The sequence below is a fragment of the Microcebus murinus genome, chromosome 1 (genome assembly GCF_040939455.1).
Source record: "Microcebus murinus isolate Inina chromosome 1, M.murinus_Inina_mat1.0, whole genome shotgun sequence".
NCBI lineage: Eukaryota > Metazoa > Chordata > Mammalia > Primates > Cheirogaleidae > Microcebus > Microcebus murinus.
Window position 1 is genome coordinate 131,872,762 of NC_134104.1, and position 17,996 is coordinate 131,890,757.

Here is a 17,996-nt window from a genome sequence, read left to right on the forward strand (position 1 = left end):
CCCTCCCCTCAAGCCGCCCCTTCAGCCTCGGTTTCCCCCACCTCTCCCCGTCCCTGCCGTTCTTTCCCCGTGGGACGCCCCTCGCCCTACCCCCGCCACAGCCCGGCCCGCGCGCGGGACCCGGCTGTCACTTTACTTTTCTCCCCACAGCCTCCCCGCCCCCTCTCCCGGCCGACGGGGCAGCCCGCCCGCGCGCGCGCCCGCCTCCGCCCCCTCGCGGCCGCGCGCCGCCGGAGGAGGGGTGGGGGGCGGAGGGAGGCGCGCGGCGCCGCACGGCCGACGTGGGGCTCGCGCTCTCGCGGTCTCTCCCGGGCTGGCGCGCACGGGCACGCGCAGTCGCGGGCGCGCGCGCGGACGGCCGGGCGGCGGCGGCGACGGCGGCGGCTCCCGGAGGTGGTGGCTTCACTTTCCAGGACTCAGGGGCAGCCACAGCGGCAGCCGCGGGCAGCAGCCTCGGGAGCCGGAGCTGGAACGGCCGGGGGCGGCGGCGGCGGCGGCGCTGAGGGTGAGCCTGGGCGGGCGCGAGCGCGGCGGGGACAGGCGTGGTCGGGTGCGCGGTGCGTGGGTCCGGCTTTCGGTGACTAGACGGTCCGCGGGGGACATCCCGTCCCCGGGGCCTCCCCGGGGCCCCTCCTCCCTCGCGCCTCGGCAGCCCTCTCTCCCGGGCTTCGGTGCGAGCCCGCGACCTGCAGGGACACCCCTCCCTCAGGTATTCGCTCGGGCTGCGCCGGTGCCTCCCCTGCGCGGGCGTCCCCCCTACTCTCCCAGCCTCCCCTCCACGCCGCAGGTCTGCGCTCGGACTGCTGGCGCCCTCGTCCCCCCTTCCTCGCGCCCCGGCGTGCCCGGTTCCCTGCGCCGCCTCCCGCGAGCCTCCTGCCCCCGTTTCTCGCCCTTTCTACCCCTCCTTCCCATCCCCCCCTCCTGCTCCTTCCCTCTCTGCCCTTCTTCTACCCCGTTCCGCTCTCAGTTCCCCAGCCCTCCGCACCCCGCAGCCCCTGCCCTCTCCCAGCCGCGTGCTGGAACTAAGTCTTCGCAAAAGTACAGGATAAAATGTCACGGTGGAAAGTGCCCGGCTTGATCTTTCGCTGTTTCCCCTAATTGCATAATTGCCGCACATGGTGTCTCTGCTGGCGAGTGCCGGGTCTGGCTCCGCCGCCGCACCCCGGTGGCCCGCCCGGGGAAGACCTTGTGGGGGTGCATGTGTGTGTGTGCCCTGGTGTGGAGCGTGTGCTGTCCTGGTCTTTTGTGATTCCTGGTGCTTGTCACAGTTTGGCGACGAAGCCCGTTTTCCTCTGGTGTCTCCTCTGCAGCCCCCACTGGCCTGGTTTGAAACTGGATTCCCTCTGTTCTCTCCTGCTCCCCCCAACCCCCACCGCCCCACTTCTCCCCCTCTCCCTTCTCTCCTCATGTTTTGATCATTTTGCCCTTTACCATTTCTAATGAAGATAAAGCGTGGCTTCTCGTGGCTTTCCCCCACCCCCACCCCCCCACGACCCACCAGAAATGTCCAATCCGTCTTCCCTTAAGGAAATTAAGGCCGCTTTAGAAAGACATCATCCTGTGCTCGGTGGCTGTGAGACCCATTTGCATGTTTTCGAGAGTCATCGTTTTGTATTGTGTATTCTTGAGAGTCCACTCAAAGATTTTTATTTAAAACTGCTAAAGGAGGTGCTGCTGGGGTTTACCCTCAGATTATCTCGCGGTTCAGAAAGGTTTTAAGCTCTAATTGGTTTTTAATCCCTGATTCTTTAAAAAGTATGTTTCCTGAGTGTGTGATAATTCAGACTGGACCTCGAGAATCTAAATGTTTGCCTTTATTCAGAGACAGTTTGGATGCTCCTTGGCTCTCTGGAGTTCCTTATGTGGGCTGATGCCGAAGATGGAGTGTTTTCATATAATGTCATAGCCCATTCTCTCTCTCCTGCAGTGCCCTTTCCTCCAAAATCGCGTGTTCCACTATAATTTTGTGCCTAAACTCCTTTACAGTTAAGTTTAAAGATGGATAGACGCTAGATGTTGTGTATATAATGTGAATTATTCTACATCTTAGAAAAGTTTGGAAACGTGAGTAGGAAGACAGCGAGATAACAGATGACAGAATAAAACGCTTTCTTGTTATGAGAGCTCAAATGAACACGTGTTTTTGTAGTTTTATATTATTAGATACTATTAGAAGACTTATCTGGATAGTAATCTGGATTTATGGAGTGCCTATAGTTGCTTTTATGTTATCATTAATATTTCAAGCCAAATAATTTCATTTTTATGGAACACGTGAGTTTCATTTACTATTATGTTGATCATTTCTAGGACTGTAATTGCAACATAGAGCATACAGCTAACACAAACTTAGACAATTTGTGTGTTGAAGAAGGAATAATATTTGAACTCTTAATACGTGTTTTAGAAAGGACTACCTTACTATTTGGTGTTTAAAAGGAGGAGTTCCTTTGAGTTTGAAGTAAGCATATCAGTGTGTATATCTGTCTTTGAAACTATCATTGGAAAGTTGCGCCTTGTGTTTATAACCCTGGCATTTCAATTTATCTTCCCTGTAGATGAGATAATCGGCTCAAATTAGCTATTTAGGAATTAATTTTAAAGATAATTTAAAAACGCTAATTTAGGAGATAACGTTTAAAGAGTTGTAATTCAGAAAATTTTTATTCATTTGTATTTTAGAGAGAAAAAAGCAATTTTATACTTATAACTAATTAAAATGATTTATAGACTACTTTTTCTTCATAAAAATTATTTGCACCTGAGTGCAATAGTCATTTTTTTCCCGTATCTTTTCTGTAATCAGGCATTCAAAAACAAAACCAGTAGAAATTCCCTTAATTCTTGTTATTTGAAAAAAAGATATGGAAACTTTATTCCTAAAAGTTTCTGTAGTGGTTATCAGTGGCCTCAAATGAGTTTGTTATTTGTAGATTAGGATTTGGATGAAATAAGATATTTTAGGTCAAAAGTGGAAATAATTTTTTTTTATTGTGACTGTATAGAAATTTGGCCTCTATTTGTACATTTTAATAGTATTTTTAATAGTTCTCTAGTGAGATTAATTTTTACTTTAGTTTTCCTCTGATATTCTGGAGTAGTTTATGAAATTTGAGTTTCAGATTATGGCTCAGATTACATCATTGAGAAATCTTTTTAAGTGATTATGTAATCATAGCATTATTAGTATGTAAATGCACTTAAATAATATTGAGAAGAATGTGCAGCTTTATAATTAATGTCATATACAACTTAAACTCTGGGCATAGTTTATTCAATCATAATTTATTAAACTGAAGATACAGCCTCAGTATAAGAATGTTATTTCATTTAAGTTCCTGCATATTTGTCATGTAATGGATTCCTTCTGACTTAAAATGTATGAAATGATTCTCACTAATTTCACATTTCTTAAAATATTGCTGGCAGCATTTTGCTATATCTTAGTCCCTTTCCCTGAGAATTGTTCTCTTTCTCACTCCCGTGCATATCTACTCTATCTAATAAGCTATTATGTACATACTTACAAGGTTTTAACCTTCTGATATATTTTAACTGAAAGAAGTACGATGAAAAAAGCCAATGTTAAATCTAAGAATGAGAATTTAAAGTGTAATAAAAATGAAAAAAATAGCAGGAAATATGTTAGGACTTTTAGAGTTAGACGTGAAACATACTGATATAAAATTTCAGTATTCTATTAAGTGACTTTAGTGCTCATAAAAGATGTCACAGCTGTAGAGAATGATGCTCTCCATTTACAGAATAGGTAGAAAAGTAGAGTTCCCATCAGTGTGTTTCAGAGCTGTTTGGGTGTACCTGTTTTTGTTTGTCATAGGGGAAGAAAGCTGTTGGGGTTAAGAGAGGGTAGTGGGGTATGTGGTGTGTCAGAAAAGGCATTTAGTATTTTCTACTGAGAGTTTACCTCTCTGTGCTTTCTGATTCTTCCATTCTTTTGCAGTGCTTTTTGGTTTGTCTTACTTAAAATTTTCAATCCTTTAAAGATCTGTATTACAAAATTGCTTTGGTTTAGATCACACTACAAGTTAAATCTTTGGTGATGATGAATTTTTATCAGTATCAATTAGCCATCCATTTGGACTAAATTATAAGTAATAAAAATTATGCTTTATTTGAGGTATCTTTCTTTTACCTATTCTTATTTTGTTCATATCAGAAACAGTTTTATTTCAAGTCCTAATTTAATTAAGTAATCCAAAGTATCGTTTTTAAAGGAATTTGTTCATTTTACCTATGACTTTGCAAGGCATATTTTGTGATCTTAATGGCACTTCTTAAACATAGGTAGTTTTGTGTTTTGAAGAAGTGTCTGAAAAGGTAGCTGTGTGGTGCTGAAAGTGATTAATAGGTGCCAGTACCATGGTGAGCACAAGGCCTTTTAGAGTCTGGGCATGAGTTTTGTCAGTTCATTTCTGGATTTGTCAGAACAGTATAAGCTAATTGGGTCATAAGGGATATATTCATAGTTATCAAACTCAAATTGATTATGATAGGATGACGGTTGAGAAGCAATATTCCTTTCAAATATTCCTTTCACGTACTGGAATTTTTTTTATCTACTATCTAGGTTATAACAGTTACCTAAGTATCAAGGTATTGAGGAAATTGAGTTGGTAATCAGAGCTGCTTGGGGAGCATGAACTCAGAGCAAAGGGAATTTGAAAGCCTTGAGGGATATTTCATCTAGATTGTGGGAAAAAAATGAATACTTCAGTGTCTCAATACAATGTCTATCTCTTATGAAACATGGTTGCTTAGCATATAGCTGGATCAACGTGGATACTATCATGTAGTTCAGTTTTTATTTAGAATCACTCAGGCCTCTGTTCTGTTATCATAAGGCTTACTTAAAAAAAATTACTGATTTAGAGGATTTTAACCTTACCCCAGCCCTCAGGATGTATTGACTGGAAAGTGCCCTGTTGCTGTCCTCCCCCCATGCCCTGTTTCATTTCTCTGTTCTTGTGGCCATTTGTACTAACCACTGTTATGGTATTTAGCAAGTTGGCTTGCCCTCTAGTCCAAATTTTGGCAGTTGTGGGCCAAAGGGCTTAATAGAGTGCCTGGTAGAGAGTAGGCCCTCAGTCATTTCTTACTTTTTTTTTATTTTTTATTTTATTTTATTATAATTTTTTAAATATCAGCATATTATGGGGGTACAAATGTTTAGGTTACTTCTTTTTTTATAAGAGCATTATTGAGATGTAATTCACATACTGTAAAATTCACCCTTTAAAAATGTACAACTCTGTGGTTTTTAGGATATTTACAGAGTTGTACAACAGCATCATTATCTAATTTAAGAACATTTTTATCACTCCAAAAGGAAACTTCATACGTATTGGCAATCACTCCTCATTCTCCTTTCACTCTTAGCCCCTGGAAACCACTTACCTACTTTTATGTCTCTCTGGATTTGTCTATTTTGGACATTTCATGTAAATGGAATCATATAGTTTGTGGTCCTTTGTGGCTAACTTATTTCACTTACCATTCAAGGTTCATGTGTTTTGTAGCATGAACTTCCTTTTTATGTCTAAGTAATAATCTACTGTATGGGTATACCACATTTTGTTTATCCATTCATCAGTTAGTGAACGTTTGAGTTTCTAATACTTTTTGGCTATTATGAATAATGTTGCTATGAATGTTTTATGTGTAAACTTTGAATGTTTTTATTTCATAATACATTTTGAATGAATGACAGAAAGTTTTAGCAGTCTCCAAAACCATTTTGTTTTGTAAATGGCCAACATCCATTTTATGAATATATTGAATTTTACTTGTTCTACCTTGAGACTCACTTTCTCTCTATGCTTGAGGCACTTTATAGTAGTCTTCCTCATAGACGAATAAATAATTTTTTATTCTTTAATTTAGGATCTAAAATGTCCACTGAGGCACAAAGAGTTGATGACAGTCCAAGCACTAGTGGAGGAAGTTCCGATGGAGACCAGCGTGAAAGTGTTCAGCAAGAACCAGAAAGAGAGCAAGTCCAGCCCAAGAAAAAGGAGGGAAAAATATCCAGCAAAACTGCTGCTAAATTGTCAACGAGTGCTAAAAGGTACCTCAGTTATCGTAACCTTTTTGGTTTTGGTATCAGTTTATCATCTTAAGTTTTGTTTTTCTGTTGCATTTAATTATCTTTCTGGGATGTGGGTTGTAAAGATCATGGATTTTTCTTTTTTCTTCAAGATTACCTTTTTTATATGGTTTTAACCATAGGGAACTTTTATTTAAAGTCAGTTAAAGGCTATGGCTGGTTCATAAATATGTGTCTATAGTATTTGTGTATGTTTATATATTGTTAGGGGAGCATATACAGTGCATTTGAATGTAAAAGTATGATAGTTTTATTTATGGTTTACTTGACCATGAATATTTTTTTCTGTTCAGTTACATAGAATAGATATTAAGAATCTACTGAAATAGTTAGTGATAGCTTCTTTTCTTTTCCCCCTCCCCTCCCCTTGAGACAATCTCACTCTGCTCAAGTGCAGTGGTGCATAGCTTACTGCAGCCTGAAATTCCCGAGCTCGAATGATCCTCCACCCCAGCCTCCTGAGTAGCTAGGGACTACAGGTGTGCACCACTATGTCTGGCTGATTTTTAAAACTTTTTTGTAGAGACAGGATCTCTTTGTGTTGCCCAAGCTGGTCTCGAACTCTTGTTTTCAAGCGATCCTCCTATCTTGGCCTCCCAAAGTGCCAGGATTACAGGTGTGAGCCACTGTCCTGGGTGACAGTTTATTTTCTACTACTGATGTTGTTACATTATAGAATATCTCTTGGAAAATAATTTGAAAGGTAAATTTAGTAGAGTCTTTGCTGATCCCGTGTTTTTATTTTTCTTGCATTGTTTTAATATGTTTTGTATTATGGAATAGGAAGTGTAAATAAAAGCAATCTGTAACTTTTAGGCATAGTGGAATGTCTGAATATTGAATGATAGCTTTATATGTTATTGGATGGTGTGGATTGGGGGAACTCATTTCCCAAAGATGAAAGAAAAGAGGTTGGGGTGGGTGGGTAAGAGATTTTCAAGTACAGATTGTAGCTCTGCATAGATGAGGAAACTCTCAGTCCTTAGCTTCTGATAGTGAGAGTTTTCACAGGGCCTCTTCAGTTTATCAGAAGAGGGGAAGGATGTGTTGGCCAGGTCTTTGAGGAATAGAGTTCTGCTGCACCTGTACTCTGTTTTCTTATGACTACTCCTTAGCAAAGACTTCCACCTGCCTTGGCCAGGTCCTACCCTTTCCCTTAGCTGGGAGCACCACTACAAAATACCTCGAAATCATACTTCTTGGGTGATGTATCAAAGACCAAATTCTGCTTATTAAAGAGGATATACTGTTTAATGTGTGAATGTGAATTTTTTAAATACATGGGTCATCTTTTATTTCATTTTACTATGGTGTATATAGAAAATACAATTATATATTCAAACTTACTGATAGATTTCATGAGGTTAAAATATGGTAAGAACGTATTTGTTTCTTTTGTAAATAGATTAGTTTAGAGATGGTGTGTACGAAGAGTCCAGAACAGAACTGATCGGCACTAAATAGAAAATGGTTTTATTGCATTGGCGAAAGTAAGAAGTATCTTTTGAGTGCTTCCTGGCTGAAAGAATCTGTCCATTGGCAAATTCATTTTTATGAATCTGTGATTTTCAAATTGTGATTCATGATCTTCTTCTAGAAAGGTTTTCAGGTAGTTGGTGTATGGGTGACAGTGTATGAAGTGACTTAGTCATTTACTTTTTAATTTATTTTTTTTGAGACAGGGTCTTGCTTTGTCTCCTGGGCTAGAATGCAGTGACATCATCATAGCTCACTGCAACCTCAAACTCCTGGGCTTGACCGATCCTTCTGCCAAGTAGCTGGGACTACAGGCATGTGCCACCATGCCCAGCCGATTTTTGTATTTTTTGTAGAGATGGGGTCTTGCTGTTGCCCAGATTGGTCTTGAACTCCTGGCCTGAAGTGATCATCCTGCCTCAGCCTCCCAAAGTGCTAGGATTACAGGCCATTTGCTGTTTTAAATATAAAAATGCTGCTTCACCACTATTTTTTTATTAAAAAAAAAAGCTTATTCTTACCCTCTCCTTCCCTTCCCCCAATTCAGTTGATGGTGAAATTAGTTGTTTTTTTTTCATCTCTGCTTGAGTTTTAAGAACCTAGAAAAAAGTTGGGAATCATGATGACCTGCATCTTTTAGTTTTGCCATTATATCCACAATGCCTAGCATACATGGTAGGATAACAGTATTTATTTACTAGTTGCCTTAGAACCATGAGCTTATTATAAGGATTGTATTTTGCATGGATATTAGGATCTCAGTACTAGTGTGTTCTGAAGGTTCAAAGTTAGTGGTATTTCAAAATAAAATTTTAATTTATACTTTTTTAATTGACAATTGATTTTTATTCTGATAAGAAGTCTTCCCCAAATAGTGTTGTTTTATGAGATAATCAGTATCAGTGAAGAGCTTGAACTCTCTAGAGAAAGCATCTGGTTTTGAATTTAGTTTTGTATCACTTAGCATTCCTGTGAGCTTGGATGCATAATTTAATGGCTTTAAGCTTCAGTTTCCTCTTTTGTAAAATGAAGACAATAATGGTACCCTCTTCACAGGGTTGTTGTGAGGACAAAATGTGATAAAGCATTTATTTGGCACATGGTAAGCTCTCAGAAAGTGATGCTGAGAGTTATAGATTTCGTCAGTAAAAGTCTACAGTGATATTTTTCAAGTCCTTTTGGTACAAACTTTGGGAAAATGAAGTATATATTAATCATGGAGGCCTTAATGCTATTGTTAAGCTAGAAATACTCAGATACGGTAATTAAATACATCTTAAAGTAACTCAGGAAAAGTGCTTTACACATAGGTGCTAAATTGTTATATAAAATGTGCTATAATTGTAGAATTAATAATTTGGTGTAGAAATATGCTTTCTTAAAAAATCTAATTTTTGAGATATTACAAAATAGTAATGTAGGATACACAAAACATTTAAGTGGGGAAACAGTGGTATAAATTAATTTGTCTTTCTTAGAGTTAAAAGGAAAGCTTATAGTTACATCTTTGATACATTTTTGCTCTTCTTTAGCAAGAATTTGTTTCTTAAAAAATTGATGTACTCTTATCACAGCCTATTCTCTTGATATGTCTATATCACTCTAGTTACATTTGCAAGTATGTAATTGCAGTATGTCTGCAGTGATACATTTAGCTGATTTTGATTAAATTGACTAGTGAATTCAATAAAACATCTATTTTGAGGTCTTTGTTGAATTGATTCTTCTGCTTTCACATGTTGACACATCTGTAAATGTGAATTTTAGATTGCACTTATTCTAAATTTGTTCAGAGTAGGTGTGAGTTTTTTTTTGGACACTCAATGTAATACTGTTTTAGGAATAATATTTGCTTTCAGATTCTAAATTTTTGTTAGGTTGACAGATTGATTCCAGCGTATTCCAGTGTGAACTTTTATCATATGAGCTCATCTGAATTTGTTTTCCACATGAAAATGAAGTAGTATTGTTTATAGATAATCTTCTGTAATTACTGTTTTTTCTTGATTCTAAATGTACATTTTAAAAGTTTTTAATGTTTCTGAAATAGGGATGCATCTTACAATTGATGTGCACAATTATTTGGTGATGTGTCTTTAAATCAGTGGTCTCTTAGAATCATAGATACATAGTATATATGACCATTTAGAATTAAACTCTGGGCTTATTATTTTCTATGGCAGTATGTTTTCTAGAAACTGCTTTGATATTTACCGAATTTTGATAAATAGTTGCATGATGGTTTCTTGAGAATAATTTCAGTTTTTTCCCTAGGACTATTGTAAAACAAGAGAGATTAAATTCATTTTGGAAGGTTTTGACCAGTTGATTCCATTGGTTAGAACAGGGGTTCTTAGGTGACCAAGAATGCAGTCTTTAAGGGAATACAGAAAGTGGGATGAAGTTTTTTTTTTTTTTTTTAAATAACTGCTAAGAAATCACTTTGTGAATCTCCATGTCCACACATGGTCTACTTGGCCCTGAGTGAGGTTTTGAGTTCTTCTCTTCCCTCCCTCCCTCCCTCCCTCCCTCCCTCCCTCCCTCCCTCCCACTCACTTTCCTTCCCTTCCCTTCCCCCTTCCCTTCCTCCTTCCCTTCTCTTCCTCTTTCTCTTCCCTTCCTCCGTCCCTCCTTCCCTGACATAGGCTGGAGTGCAGTGGTGAGATCATAGTTCACTGTAACCTCAAACTCCTCTGCTCAAGTAATCTTCCCATCTTAGCCTCTTAAGTATCTGGGACTGCAGGTGTGCACCACAACACCCAGCTAATTTTTACAGTTTTTTTGTAGAGTCATGGTCTCACTATGTTGCCCAGGTTTGTCTTAAACTCCTGGGCTCAAGTGGTCTTCCTGCCTCAGCCTCCCAAAGTGCTGGGATTATAGGTGTGACCCACTACACCTGGCTTGAATTTTCTGTAACCCAAGGTGTGTGTGTGTGTGTGTGTGTGTGTTTTAAACATGTAGGTACCTATATACTGCTGTATTTTTCTTGTGTTAAAATGAGTGCTTCATGTCTTCTCCATTCTGTATAATTTCAGCACCATATTCTTCACCGAAGTCTGAACAAATTATACTTGTTAAGATCTCCCTGCCTTTTTTTTAAGCAAATGATAGTCCCACACAGTACTCTTTTTTTATTTTTTATTTTTTTGTTTGAGACAGAGTCTCACTTTGTTGCCCAGGCTAGAGTGAGTGCCGTGGCGTCAGCCTGGCTCACAGCAACCTCAATCTCCGGGGCTCAGCGATCCGATCCTACTGCCTCAGCCTCCCGAGTAGCTGGGACTACAGGCATGCGCCACCATGCCCGGCTAATTTTTTGTATATATATTTTTAGTTGGTCAATTAATTTCTTTCTATTTTTGGTAGAGACGGGGTCTTGCTCAGGCTGGTTTCGAACTCCTGACCTTGAGCGATCCGCCTGCCTCGGCCTCCCAAAGTGCCAGGATTACAGGCGTGAGCCACCACGCCCGGCCTCCACACAGTACTCTTATAGTACTCTTATTCATTCCAGGACCAGTTAAGGTATTAGAGTCATACAAATTGAAATTTAGTTTGTATATTGCTCCTGACTTGTCTCGGTAACTGTGTGCAAGTGCTGATTCTGTACCATAATAACCTAAGAAGTGGCACTGCCTGATGGAATATTAGGCAACTGTCTAGTTATTTATGTCTAAAATATTTTTTTCTTAAAAGGTCTGATAAGAGAGACGTCTTTTTGTTTGTTTGACTTGGCAAGATAATTGCCTCAGTCTTTTGCCTTAGCAGTGTAAAACAACTTGCCTTAGTTTTCTTATCTTTTAAATGGGGACTGATAAAACAGATACTTACAGAATTCTGTGAGATTTATCTAATTCATTTTAATGGCTTGGGATCATTATGTGAAAGGTATACTGTAAGTGTGAATTATTGGTACTTTTCATTTTTCCTCACCCTAAGGGACAGTGCTTCAAATAGCTATTTCCTTATCCCACGTCAAGACTGAGAAACTTAATACATGCCATGATCACAACTTTTGAGATAGAATTGAATTGCTGTCATTGAAAACAGCAGGACATCTTGCAGACCTTTAAATAACAATTCTTAGTATAATCTTTTCTGTTGAGAAAAATAGAACCATTCTTAGGTAACAGTGGCTCAAAATATAATATATTGACTCACTGCTCAGAGTTGTCAAATTTATCAATAAATTGCTTTTTTATTGAATAATGCAGATTTAGAATTACAGGCATCTGGAGGGGTTCAAATTCTGTTACAGAATTCTATGACAAAAAATAAGATTTATCAGTTTTTTTTAAATCAAAAGGATCAGTATAAGTATAAAGCAAGACGAGTTGTTTGAAAATCCCAAAGTTTTTTTATGTTAAAAATAGTTTTCCTTTGACAGTTTAAGCATGCTTTTTTGAATGCCTATTATTTTGGTCCTCTCAGTTTGAAAACAATTTATAAAAATTGTTCATGTATCTGTTAGCCAATTCTACAGTTCACAGATTTTTTTAATGGGGAGCAACAGTTTTTTGTCCCCCGCTATCCCCATCAGTGGTCCTAATTCCATTCCCTAAAGGCACACTGTTTTAGCTGTCTTTGGTTTTAGTCATTCTATTGGTTTTCTGCATTACTCTAAATAGTGTACTTATTTCTTATTTATTGAATTGTTAACTAAAATAATATCCTTTGACTCCCTGCTCTGGAATATGAGGATTTAGTTTACGTATTCTTCTTTTTTCCTTTTCCTTCTTCCCAGTTAATGATAGTTGCATTTAAAAAAAAGATTATTGGTTGTTTTTATACTCTAAAAAATGCATTTAAGCTTCTGTTTCTTCTTAAAATTTCAACAGATTTTTTGATTCTCTACTTTGTAAAATGTAGATATTAACACCTTCATTCTCCATCCACTTTCAGCTGGCTTATTTTAGCTCTACTTAATTTTACATCTTTAAGGTTAGTAGCATTTACATTGTATATGGGTGCAGCTACAACCCATCTTCTGTGCTGTGTCTATAAGTAAAAGACCAATGAATTGTGCATACATTTATTATAGCTATAGATATTTAATGCCAGACCAAACATCGTATTAGGATTAGATTTCCTGCAAGTCCAGTGTCATGATCTGTGGGCTACCTAATGAGTCATAGCATTTAGGCAAAAAAGGTCAAACTTTTTTTTCTCTTACCACCTGACACTTAATTACAATTATTTTACATTTACGTTTCCTACATATTTGATCTATGATTTTCTTACACATCTTTTTTTTTCTTCTGGGATTTCTGATTTCTTTTTTTCCCTCTACTTAATGCAATAGTATATTTTTATTATATCCTTTAACACTCTGCAGCCTCTTCTCAACCTGTTTGATGTACACTCATTTGCTTTGTCTTGCCGAAATGCATTCACATCTCTCATCCATTGACGACCTCACCCCTTCTCTTTGCTGTTTATTCCTTTTTGCATTTTCTGTATTCCCCATCTCCTCCCAGTGGGGTCCTGTATGGGTGGAAGGTGAATGTGTATGCTTAGTTTGCCATCTTTAACCTGGACTTTACCATTGAGTTTTGAAGTGTCTGTTTTATATTAAAATACTTTTGTGTGAAATCCATAAAAGATGTTCATTTATATTAGATCTTTGAGACATCTATTATATAATGATGGGCCATATGTACTTTGTATGCATGTGGCCACATCATAGGAACCATATTAGGAGGAAATTATAGTGTGTCAGAGATAAAAGAAATCATGGGGTTTGTTTTAGTTAACCTTTTTATAGAACAGAAAACTGAGGCATAGAGAGAGCAGGTGTGAGCAGTGTAAGTTTTTTGGCTTTGAATTTATTAGCCTTGCTTTTATGCATAATGCCTCCTCAATCTTGAATCCTATGGTTTAGAGAAGTGAAAATTACATTAGTAGTATGCAGTTCCTTTAGGGAGTTGATACCAATCCTGTTGAGGGAGTCCCATTTATTCTAGTAGTTCTTTTTGTTGTCTTGAAAAAAGATGTAGAGTGAAATTATTGTTGAGCGTAAATATTTTTGTTCAAATTCTTGTTTTTTTTTTAAAGTACTTTAGTCAACTATCGTACATATACTATCACAGTAATTACCGGATAACCGGCATCCAGCTGTTAATAATCTCATATTTAGAAAAGTGAAGGAGAAGGAATGGTTTTGAGAGTTCGTTTTTGTATATGATTTAACAAACCCTAAATTTAATAAGGCATGAATGAGAGTTAAGAGATTGCTAAATATAGTCTTCGAGAACCGTGTGGCACTGTCAGCCTTTATGTATGTATGTAGGAAATTAGATGTAGTTAAAAATCAAAGTAGAGAGTAACAATGAGGACGGAAGTACGTTTTAAAAAAATATTTTTTCTTTGCATGAAGCTCATGTAATGACATTAAAATAATTTTCATGTAATATTAGGATAGTTCTAGCAGAAGGAATAGTGTCAAAATTGGAAAGCCCCAACCTTCTCCAGCTGAGAGGCTCCAGGAAGGAATACCATATGTATTTTGATGCCAGTTTCAGATGTTGGCATGAGATCCTGATACTCTTTACTTCACCATTTGATTGGATCAGTCAGGGTGCTTGGATTCAACTTAATATGATAAGTTTTCCATCCTATATGGGGTTGTTCTATTACAGAATACAGAACTTCTAAATCAGAAAGATCCATTCTAATGATCCATTTCTGTGTGGCAGAAAATTCCAGTTTAAACGAGGAATTTTGGTTAGTGCTACTGATGGTTTAATGAAGTCAAGTGTTGCTTCCATAGGCTGCATGCACTGGTAGTGGCCAATCTTATCACCCTTTGTTAGTGCATCCTCAAAACTGTGGCAGAAATTAACTACTTTGGCCTGGTCCAGTGGCTCATGCCTGTAATCCTGGCACTGTGGGAGGCTGAGGCGGGAGGATTGCTTGAGGTCAGGAGTTCGAGACCAGCCTGAGTGAGAGCAAGACCCTGTCTCTACTAAAAATAGAAAGAATTAGTCAGGTGTGGTGGCACACACCTGTAGTCCCCAACTATTTGGGAGGCTGAGGCTGTCGGATTGCTTGAGCCGGGGAGTTTGAGGTTGTCATAAGATAGGCTGATGCCACGGCACCCTAGCCTGGGTGACAGAGCAAGATTCTGTCTTAAAAAAAAAAAAAAAGAAATTAACTACTTTATTGTTGAATATGACATTTTATACAGTATTAGCATTTCAAATTAAAAGCATACCAAGGGAAATGTTATTGTTAAAGTATAACATTTTAATAACATAGATTAATGTTCAGAATTAAAACATTTTAAACATCACTTTCTTTGTTTTTATTTTAAAGAATTCAGAAGGAACTTGCAGAAATTACATTAGACCCTCCTCCCAACTGTAGGTAAGTACTTAACGGATTTTTATATACTTGTATCTTTTGCAGAAGGTACGTTTGGACTGTTGGTCTGATGTGCCCTTGTTGTAGTTTGATTAATTAGTATAAACATCATTGTGGTTTGGACTTAAATGACCGTGGAAGACAGTGATGGTTATTATCTCTGTGCAGAAATGTAATATTTAGCAAGTGTGTTTGTAGTGGTAGAGTGGAGTTGCCAAAAATAGTGCAATGCAATAAAAATGAGGTAATTTTTACCCTACAATTTCATTAACTTCTAGTGAAAGAGGTATTAGGTTCTTAAATTATTTCTTTAATGATAGAATGATAGTGTGGCTAAAATATTTGCTATCTGATAATTATTCAATTGTTGTCTTGTTGGAAATTGATTTTTAAAAATGCAGGAGCATTAAACAGTGTTTCTTCATGGTTTGCATTATTTCTGATGGCCATTGGTTGTGACTAAGAATGGGTGATTTGAGGCAGTGGTGTTGAATATAAAGCACCTTTCTTTATGACCACATGCCCCAATTTTCTGGTCAGTGTTTACTTACAGGAAATAAAAGTGCTTGCCTGGACATGATTAATGCTATGCAGAGAAATAGAGAAAGAGGAGAAAATTAGCCTCCTACCTTGTGCTGCTATTTTGAGTCTGGTTAAGTAATAGTTGGAAGATGGCTGTTTGTCTATTTTAAGACATTTATTTCTGTTTTGATATGAGGTCAGTGTTGGAGCCATGCCAACCTGGAGTATTTTTTAGTTTAAATTGATAGTCTTTATGCATTGAAGGTGAGAGGGCAGATTAAATGAAAATGTTTTCAATATTGAATGCAGGTACAATGTATTGTTTGGTATGACTTTTGATTTTACTGATATTATTTTTATGTGAAAACAGAGATAACTATAATAATAAAAATGAAAATTTTGCAGATGGCTATATTGATAGTTGGCTAGTTGACAACTGTTTTGTGTAGGAAACATTCTAATAAGGCTTATTATGTTTGTGGTGAATCTAATATGGTTCTTTATATGAGAGTCATGTACAAGTATGTAAACTTGCAATAATAATGTTCAAAGAATGTTTCATATAACAAATATTTCTATGTTAGGTAAAGCTTTTTAATATACGACTTTTTATTACCCATAAGACTATGTTACATCAAAGCTGTTTCAGGTAGCAGGTCATTGTTTAGCTTTTGGTGGCTGGTTCATATAAGTGGATTGATTTGTGGAAAAACTCCAGTTTGAATTAAACTTAACACCCTTGTTTCTTAGATAGCATTTATTGTAACGGTCTGAATCTTTTTTTAAAAAACAAACTGTTATTCACATATATTATTTTTATAACCTTTTTTATGAACAACTGAATTGATAAGGATGTGTCCTTAATTTATACACTTCTTTGCTAAATTTAGATGACAGATGATTGGCAAAATAAACTACTTTGTTGTAATGAGCTTGTTTAAGGCTCATTTTTGATAAATGAAATCCACATATAATATGCCATGTAGACTGTTTGCAACTTTGCTATTAAATATTTTCTAATACAGTGGATAGTCTAGTTTCGCTTTGACTCATTATAGATTGTTTAACTTTCATTAAACCAATATTGTAAGCATGCATGAAAACTTAAGAGACCGAGGAAAGGAATTATATAATGGTTATTATTTAAATAAACCAAAATATTTGAACCACAGTTCTATTTAAAGGAAAAGAGAAAAAAATTTATAGTGTCATCAGAAATTTGGAAGTTTACTTTTCCATTGAATGTTAATTAATGATACTGTTACTGGTTCATATGTAAGCTTTTCATAAATAAAGTAAAATATATATAATAATTTTTCCTTTTTAAATGTAGAAGTCTCACACGTAATAAACCCTTAAGATGGTTTCGGGAAAGATGCCTACTTTAGTTAATTTTCTGGCTTATGGGAATTTGCAAGGACATTCACTTGTGGTCTTAGCATTGAATAGCTAATAAGTTTAGGCCTACAGTGTGGTGGCTTTGCTGTTTTTATTCTTTCTAAATAGTTGCTTGCACCGGGTCAGGCAGAGAGAAAGATCATCTACCTTTATGTGGTGCTCCCTTTGGTAAGCAGAGGATCCTCTATGCTGTGGCTGTGGTAATCACAACTAAGTGGTGATTAGTTGTATGTTCCCTGTGTGCTTGTGTTATTTTATGTTGATGTTTGGTGTGGTTGTTAAGTGGATTACTGTGGTCTTTGGATTGTTTGGTGTCAAATATTTGATTGTGGTTTGTAGTAAATCTGCCCATCTATATTTCAATGAAAATGTGTTTACTATCTTAAGAGAGAGAAGTCAGGGCGTAGTTTTAGTTTGGCTTATTTTTGGTCAAAGCTAAAAGTGCTTTTGTGGTTGATTTTTAAATGTGCTATGCTGCCAGATGACGATAATGAATTAATTTATAAAAATATAGCAAATTAGAGTTATTTGCCTAATAGAAGGAGTCAGAGTCCCTTACTTAGTAAGTCAGTTTGGGCAGAGAGTAGAGGAGGATTTTATATATTGTTTGTCTGGGCATGTGTCACATTCCATTTAGAGTGTGGTTTATCCTGTTTCCTGGAACCTTAACAGTAGCACAACCTAATACTGTGTGTGTGCCAGGTTGGAGATGAGACCTCTAAATTTTGGTGCATCTCTTATGTCTAGTTAAGCTTCTCTTGGAATTATATGAATGAACTAGTATGTGTTAAGTGTTTTGCAAGTCTGTTATATGAACATGTTGGAAATATAGTCTCCCTGAATCATAGCATTCAGTGTAGATAGATATGTTTAAGGCATTTTTAGAGGAAGTTACTCTACTATAGTATTGGTTAAATTTTTTTCAAATTTTTTGAATAAACCATATTATTTAAAAAAAATCTACAAAGAATTTAATAAATTGAATTATTTCTTCCAATAGGAAATAAAGCCTCATATCTTTCAATTTTTTTCTCACTTTTTATTGTCCTTCAATGAGGTAAAAATGTAATATAGTTTTATTTATTAAAATATGGTTTTATTTTTGAAGTTGGTTTAAATT

The 17,996-nt window shown here is 37.4% G+C and overlaps 1 protein-coding gene across 1 annotated transcript in view; it reads left to right on the top strand.

Annotated features, from left to right (window-relative positions):
- The first annotated feature begins 263 nt into the window (after positions 1 to 263).
- Positions 264 to 17,996, top strand: part of LOC105860521 (ubiquitin-conjugating enzyme E2 E2) — a 333,688-nt gene continuing 315,955 nt past the window's right edge. Inside the window, exons 1-3 of the mRNA XM_012745322.2 lie at positions 264 to 505; positions 5,902 to 6,085; positions 14,909 to 14,959. Coding sequence (XP_012600776.1) covers positions 5,910 to 6,085; positions 14,909 to 14,959 — 227 coding nt within the window. The 5' untranslated portion in view covers positions 264 to 505; positions 5,902 to 5,909. The remainder of the gene's footprint in view (positions 506 to 5,901; positions 6,086 to 14,908; positions 14,960 to 17,996) is intronic.